The sequence below is a fragment of the Pinus tabuliformis genome, chromosome 2_2, assembly GCF_031772625.1.
Source record: "Pinus tabuliformis cultivar Carrire ecotype Pingquan chromosome 2_2, CPIR1, whole genome shotgun sequence".
Taxonomy (NCBI): Eukaryota; Viridiplantae; Streptophyta; class Pinopsida; order Pinales; family Pinaceae; genus Pinus; species Pinus tabuliformis.
In genome coordinates, this window is record NC_142300.1 from 1143073709 (window position 1) to 1143081914 (window position 8206).

Genomic DNA, 8206 nt, shown 5'->3' on the forward strand with positions numbered 1-8206 from the left:
TTCACAAGCTACTCCGTCCTCCACGTCGGTTCTTTGGTTCCTGCTCCCTCTACCACCTCCTCCACCGTTCCTTCCTCGACCCCACTGTTTCCCACGTCCTCTCGCTCGTCGGCCTCTTCCGCGCCTTCCACCCGCGTCCTCGTCAGTATCCTCCTGCTCCTCAAGCTGCTCTTCTGAATCCTCCGTTTCATTACTCCGACGCCTCCACTTACCTACCTTCCCTCCTGTTGTCCGACGCGGTTCCTCCTCTACCAAATAGTCTCTTATATCAAACTCCTTCTCTGATTCATCCGTAATATCCAGATAAATCCGCGGTAAAGATTCCTCTGCAACACGCTTTCCTTTTATATCTACCTCTGCCAGACCCTTTCCTTTCTGATCTACAGGCCTCCCCTTGCTCCGTGTCCAGCGTCCTTCTCCCTGCTCTTGACTCACAGCCATGCTTGGCATTGTAGACTGCTGCATACTCATATCTCGCTTCCTCTGTTTACAACAATTGACCCCGAATTTCTCCCTTCTCTCCGCTCGATCGCATGCAAAACATAATAACTCCCTAATCCGCCACCCTTTCTTCTTAAAGCTTCGTGTCCGCCTGTCGCCTTCATTAACACTTGCCTCATCTGCTGGGTCATGATGTGAGATGTACCCAATCTCTCTGACGCAGCTACCTCTCGTCCTCGAAAGCGTACCCATATTCGTCCTTGGGATGAACATTCCGCTCATTTCTTGATTAACCTCGCCGCCCCTAAGGTTAATTCCATCCACGCGCTTCGTAATCCCCTGTCCAGCATTAATTATCCTGTCATATCCCCTCCTATCCATAATAAGGAAGCAATTAATCATTTCCGTGTGATGCAATCGCCTCATCATAATCCTGTCGAAGTATGGTTTGTAGTGCATTCCACCTTGGGTCATCCTGATATGATACCCAGCTCCCATCAATTACTCTGTTCGACGCTTCGCTGCCCCAATTGGCTAATAAATCCGCTGCCTGGTTGCCATTCCGCAGGACATGATTTATCATTGTATACTCTATCCTACTGAGCAGCCCTTCTATGTCTTGTATGATCGCTGCTGTCCGCCAACTCGTCGCCACGTGATCCCACCGTTTGCCATTTCGTAATTTTCTGAGCATATCAATCGTAATCTTGGAGTCGCCTTCAATTTCAAGATTCCTGTATCCATTTCGAACTGCAATTCGAAGTCCATTATACACTCCCCATAATTCCGCTTCGTTATTTGTCATGTCTCCTCCCCATTCCGCATACACCCATCGTGTACTCCCTGTATTATCTCTAAAAATGCCTCCCCAACCTGCTTGTCCAGGATTACCCTTTGATGCCCCATCGAAATTCAGTTTGATCCGCCTGTCCCCTGGAATTCTGAAATGATTTGGACTTTGCACATGATATCTATTACGCCTGTCGAGATTGGGGAAGATCATTGTATAATCTATATTCAACTTTGAGACTATTCGTTGTTCCTCCGGGGTCAGTTTCCAATCATCCTCATCCCATGCTTCAGACAAAACCGTTTCCTTTATCGACTTACATATTGCTTCCCAAATTCTTGATTCTTGGGAGCTTTTATCCCTAAAGATCCTGCGATTGCGCTCCTTCCAAACTTCCCATATTACGAAACCAACCACCAAATTCCATAGTCTCCTTACAACTTTACTTTGAAAATTCCCCTTGCCCCAGTGAAATAAGGTATTCCGAAAGCTAGTTGGGTCCCTATTCGTTTGACCAAAGAGTACCCTAATTTCTTCCCATAAACTCTGAGTGTAGAGACATCGATTGAGTAAGTGCTCATGATTCTCTCTCTCTTTACTACACAAATAGCATTGTGAAGGTCCATGCATTCCTCGTTTCTGAATATTTTCCCAAGTCAAGATCCGTCCTCTGCAAACCAACCACGCAAAATATGTTATTTTAGGCCACCATTTTCCTTCCCAAATCTTTTTCCAGTCCATTATATCATCGACCCTTTCCTCTTTCGATTTCCAATAATATGCTTCTTTGACTGTAAACATCCCCTTCATCGTTTTACCCCATTTGAGAATGTCCTTACCGTCTCTGATCTTAATTTTCCTCGATTCAATTTCCTGGGAATACCGTTGCCCTGTCTCCAAGCTGATTCGATCTGCCCATTCCTGAGGCCGTTTCCACACTCGCCATATATCGTTTACAGCCCCTCTGTGCCAATAATCTCTCACATATTCCATTCCTGCTCTTTGCGCTAACACTTGAACCTCATGAAGAGATTGGTTCCCATTGAGCTTATCACGTTGCTGCCACCCCTCTTCCCAAAATCTTGCTGTACTACCCTCACGGATTTCCCAGAATGCTAGGTTCCCAACTATATCTTTATTACTTCTTGCAAAGTCCCATATTTGTGATCCTCGAGGAGTTTCTGCTATTCGTAGGCGTTCTTCAATTGTACCTGGCATGTCATATTTTTGGTTCCAGATTCTTTTCCACAGATCAGTACCAACTCCATATGATTTTCAAAGACAAATAAACCCAGGGAACCTAAAACTAAAATCCTCCACTCAAAATAATTTGCATTTTCTTTCCCTATTCTAAGGAAGGAAATTTTTAATTCCTCTCAACCCCATGGTGAGAATAAAATAATAATCAAACATCTTTGCACGATAGAAATGATCTATTCAATGTTTCAAGTTTCTCTCATAATACGATTTAGCTTTAAAATTACTATCAATGCATTTTTTAATGTATACTTAAATCTTACTTAAAATGATTCTCAATGCATTTTCTATGTATACTTAAATCTTACTTAAAACTAAGATTAGATCCAATGGCGCTTTCATGGTTACTTCTCACTTTTTCACATATACTTTTTAATTTAGATTGACTTTTTCATACATATTTTTTATTATAACTATTTAGGTATGGTATAATTTTTGCTTTTGATATTATTTTGTTTTTGACCTAAAATGTATGACACTTATGTATAGTTTAACTTTAGGAATTCATTTTTTGTTATTTTTTATTATTATTTTATTTTATTTTTTGTAAGGTGATTGGTTGAGATTTTATTATAAATTATTTAGTAACTTCAATTTTTATTAGTTTTTTGTTTTATTTGTTTTTAATTTAATTTTTTGTTTTCTTTGTTTTTTGTGTTTTTTATTATTTTTATTTTTATGAATTATAATTTTTTTCATAATATTTTCAATTTAGAATGACTTATTATTATATTAAAAACATATTTTAATAGATTTAATTATAAATAATTATATATATTAATAAATAAAAATACCCATATAATTAAGGTAAACAATATTACTTAATCATATTTCTTTATTTTTTGTGATACAAAAATATAATATTTTATTAATTATTTTATAACATATAACTCTTATTTAAATTATATTTCTTTAATTTAAATTATTTTCATATTATAAATTTTCTGGTTTTAAATTATATTTCTTTAATTTAAATTATTTTCATATTATAATTTTTCTGGTTTTGAAATATAATTGTCCTTCTATATTATTCCTAATATATGTTTTCATAAAATTAACAAAAATGATGACTAGAACCGAGGTTCAAATGACTCTCATGACTCTCTCTCCGATAAATGTGATTGCGTTATTGTGGTATTCCAAACATTAAATCTAACTTGTTATAGAGAAATCTTTGTGGACGCGTTGACGCGTTTGGATCCAGCAATTGTGGCTCATCGTCACGACAACTTGTCCTGACGATGAGCCACACTTTTTCTATATGTGATTTACGCAGAAGCTCTTCTTATAACTATTATAGATCACAGAAGTCTCAATTCAACAATGTTATAGAGAAGATAAATTATTCTTTCCTATCTAAAGTATCCTTAATTTTTAGTATTGAGAAGAGATATATCCTTAAGAAGAAATATATCCGTATGCAAAAAAAATTACCCAATATGCCAGCGAAGTAAACACATTGTGTGTGAACTTTGCTAGTGTTTTGGGACCCACCGTTTCAAAGTATTTGCTTCAGAATTTATGGCTTTCCTTCATAGTTAGCTTTTTCCTCTTCTAATATTCTTGCTATATTGGTGGGCTTTGGGCGTCATGCAATGACAAGTCCCATGGATAAAATGCAACTAAAAGCCTCGCAGTTGTAATCGATGGTTTGAATTTTACGAAAGGTAGTTATTCAGTTTCACAATGGCTCGGGATAATATGGCTGCGTTCTTAATTGTTACTGTTGTACTTGGATGGGCTGAATATGCTACAGCAGCGTCTGCTGAATATGTGTGTGATCCTTCGAGGTTTCAAGCTTTGGGATTGAATATGAAGGACCTGCCATATTGTGATAAATCGTTGCCATTTGCAGAGCGTGCAAAAGACTTGGTGAGTAGGATGACTTTGGCTGAGAAAGCTAACCAGATGGGAAACACTGCTACTGGAATACGGAGGCTCGGAGTTCCCAAATATGAATGGTGGTCTGAGGCATTGCATGGACTGTCTAACATTGGTCCCGGTGTCAAATTCGAAGGCCCTGTACCTGCTGCAACGAGCTTTCCTCTTGTCATTTTAACAGCTGCTTCTTTTAATGAAACTCTATGGAGAACCATTGGAGAGGTAAATACTAATTGTTTATTAATTAGTATACATTTTAGCACCCAGTGGCCAATCAAAAATTTCAATTCTAGGTTATTTTTGAAAGGATATTCTATGGGATGACAAATAAGACTTTGAATTGGATAGAATAGCGTTGAATGCAGGCGGTGTCCACTGAAGCGCGAGCCATGCACAACGTTGGCTTAGCAGGATTGACATATTGGAGTCCTAACATTAACGTTTTAAGAGACCCAAGATGGGGTCGTGCCCTAGAAACTCCAGGCGAGGACCCTTTTGTTGTTGGAAGATATGCTGTCAACTATGTCAGAGGTTTACAGGATCACCCAGATCCCTCATCTGGGAGATTGAAAGTTGCTGCCTGTTGCAAACATTACACTGCTTATGATATCGATCAGTGGAACGACTTCAGTCGTTATGATTTTAATGCACTGGTATGTAATTGATGATGAATCACATTGGTTGGTTCGAAACGTATTGACAAATGGTTTCTCATGTGATTTTCGCAGAAAAATCTATCATAAACTTGTAATTGATGATGTTATAAGGTTTGAAATAAATAAATCAGCATAGATTTATTGTAAATATAATCTATCATAAACTTGTAATTGATGATGTTATAAGGTTTGAAATAAATAAATCAGCATAGATTTATTGTAAATATAGATTTAATATGAGTATATTGTTTATGATATTTATTTATGGAATAACTTTTTTTCTTATGATTTTAATGTACAGGTGTGTAATTTATTACCATTATAAATTTCTACTAAATAAAAAAAATTGATTCATCTTAAATATAGATCTAATATGGGTAGAGAACCATTCAATTTTTTTATATGCAGCGCATATTATTTAAATATTTTATGATTTTTTTTTTAATTTGTTTTTTTATCAATATGACAAAATTTCACAACTTTGATTACTAACATCCTTATACACCATATAAGCTGTAGAGTAAACCTTTTGACTTAATAATACTCATTTTAATTTTAGACATAAAAATATAACATTAAATTTAAATTGATTTTGATTCTGTTTGGAATGGAGGCAGGTCACTCAACAGGACATGATGGATACTTTCCAACCTCCTTTTGAGGCATGCATTAAAGATGGGGATGTTAGTAGTGTAATGTGTTCTTACAATCAAATTGATGGAATTCCCACCTGCGCAGATCCGAAGCTTTTGGGGCAAACCATCAGAGGGGAATGGAATCTCAATGGGTAAGAAAATGATATTAGTATCGAGTCCTTTAGCAATTCAGACCTATGATACTAACCGATTGCCATGATTCTAACTTATGTTGTTTAGGTACATTGTGTCTGATTGTGACTCTATTAAAGTATTATTTGAGAACCAGAACTACAGAAAAACTCCAGAAGAGGCCGTGGCATCTGTTTTGAGAGCAGGTTGGTCTAGAAATATAGAGAATGTTGCAATGGTTTATATTCTTCTGATCTTGTGTCTCATAGCAATAAATAATTCACTCCATTTCATGGGCTTTTCCTTTGATTCAGGATTGGACTTGGACTGTGGATTGTTCTATCCGGATTATCTAGAATCCGCAGTTCTTCAAGGAAAGGCCAAGGAATCAGATATGGATAAAGCTTTGATAAACATGTACATCGTTTTGATGAGATTAGGTTTCTTTGAGGTAGATGAGTATTATGCGAATCTGGGGCCCAAGGACGTCTGCAGTGCTCAAAATCAAGAGTTAGTTGTTGAGGCAGCCAGGGAAGGTATAGTACTTCTGAAAAATTATGGATCATTGCCTCTATCAACAAATGAGATTAAAAATTTGGCTGTGATTGGACCTCTTGCTGATGCCACAAAACCTATGATAGGCAACTATGCAGGTATATTTTCTGTTTCTCTTTCATTTGTATTACAGTTTTGAAAATGAAATTATTATTATTATTAACTTTAAGGTTATGGTCAAATTAAACGTTGGTGCATGAGGACTTTTTCTTTAATTTAAGAAATTTAATTGATAGACTCAATGCATACATATTTTATCCTTTAACCTGTAACCTCTTAAAAATAAAAGCATGTTTTTATCCATTAAGCCTAATCAATTTAAGTCTATAATATGATATGGAATTGCATTGCATGGCAGGGGTTCCTTGTGAATACTCCCCACCTGTACATGGGTTGGGAAAATACACTAAAGCTGTATATCGACCTGGATGCTTGGATGTGGCATGTAACGATTCAGGTTTGATACCTCCAGCAGTAAAGGCAGCACAAGTAGCTGATGCAACTATTCTGGTTGTGGGGTTAGATCTAACTCAAGAGGCAGAATCACATGATAGAGAGAGTCTATTGTTACCTGGATATCAAATGGAACTTGTAACTTCGGTGGCCAATGCTTCCAAAGGACCAGTTATAATGGTTATCATGTCTGGAGGTGGAGTCGATGTCAGTTTTGCCAAAAATTTAGACCAAGTTTCAGGGATTATATGGGCTGGATATCCAGGCCAAGGGGGAGGAGATGCCATAGCTCAGGTCATCTTTGGAGCATATAATCCAGGTACTAGACATAGACATCCAGTTTTTTTAGAATTTTTGTGTTTTTTTCCGATGGATGTTTCAGCCCTTCTGTTGACTAAGATATTTATTTCTCATGATTAAGAGCCTCGGCAACAATTGACTCAAGCAGACCCAATTTTTTCACATGACATTTAATTATTATATGCATGCAGGTGGTCGTCTTCCCATGACTTGGTATCCAGAGCAATATGTGGAGCAGGTTAGCATGGCAGATATGCACATGCGAGCCAATTCAACTGGGTACCCAGGAAGAACATATAGATTTTACAATGGCGACACAGTCTATCCCTTCGGCTATGGTCTGAGTTACACCAATTTTACATATCTGATAAGATCTCATTCTCCCCGAACAATATTGAGAGTGCCCTTGGCTAATAATCAGAAATGCTACTCTCTGTTTGAACCTGTGGATCCTGTTGCATATCCTTGTGAGTCTGTTCGCCTGGAGGATTCGAGTGAAGCGTGTCAGGGATTGAACATAGAGATTGATATTGAAGTGAAGAACAGAGGTAACATAGATGGCAGTGATGTTGTTCTGCTCTACACTGTTCCTCCTGCAGGTCTCATCGGAGCTCCAGAAAAGCGTTTGGTAGAATTCAGAAGAGTGTTTGTCAAGGCTAACAGCAGTGAAATCGTTTCAATAAATGTCAATGCTTGTGACAGTTTGAGTTTCTTTGACACTGAAGCTTATCAAGTACTTGCAGCGGGTAACCACACAGTGCAAGTGGGAAATGAACCCTCAATTTCAATTCCTTTTCTGGTATCTCCATATTCAGTTTAGTTTGGTTAGAATGCACTCTCAATTTCAAACCCTATTCTTGAATCTTGATATTTAGTTTATGTCAGGTAGAAGACACGACCACCGTGCTTCACCCCTGAAGTATCTTGTAGTCGATTTTAATTTGATTCTTGATTTTTAATGAAGTCTATCACCATCTTGTAATCCAGGGAGGTTTTAAATAATTTTATTTCATTTATGTCCTTTTTTTTTTTTTATTTTATTTTACAATTCAGTATGATGTTATTTTTTTATATTCTGCATCGGCCAAGGGTGACCCGGCTGAACT

General features: G+C 37.2%; 1 protein-coding gene across 1 annotated transcript; it reads left to right on the top strand.

The window, feature by feature from the left end:
- The first annotated feature begins 4300 nt into the window (after positions 1-4300).
- Positions 4301-7920, top strand: LOC149197440 (putative beta-D-xylosidase 5). Its single transcript, XM_089408690.1, has 7 exons — positions 4301-4591; positions 4735-5022; positions 5643-5812; positions 5901-5998; positions 6107-6445; positions 6706-7119; positions 7292-7920. Exons 1-7 carry the CDS (start codon positions 4301-4303, stop codon positions 7918-7920), a joined length of 2229 nt encoding a protein of 742 aa, XP_089264816.1.
- The last annotated feature ends 286 nt before the right edge of the window (positions 7921-8206 follow it).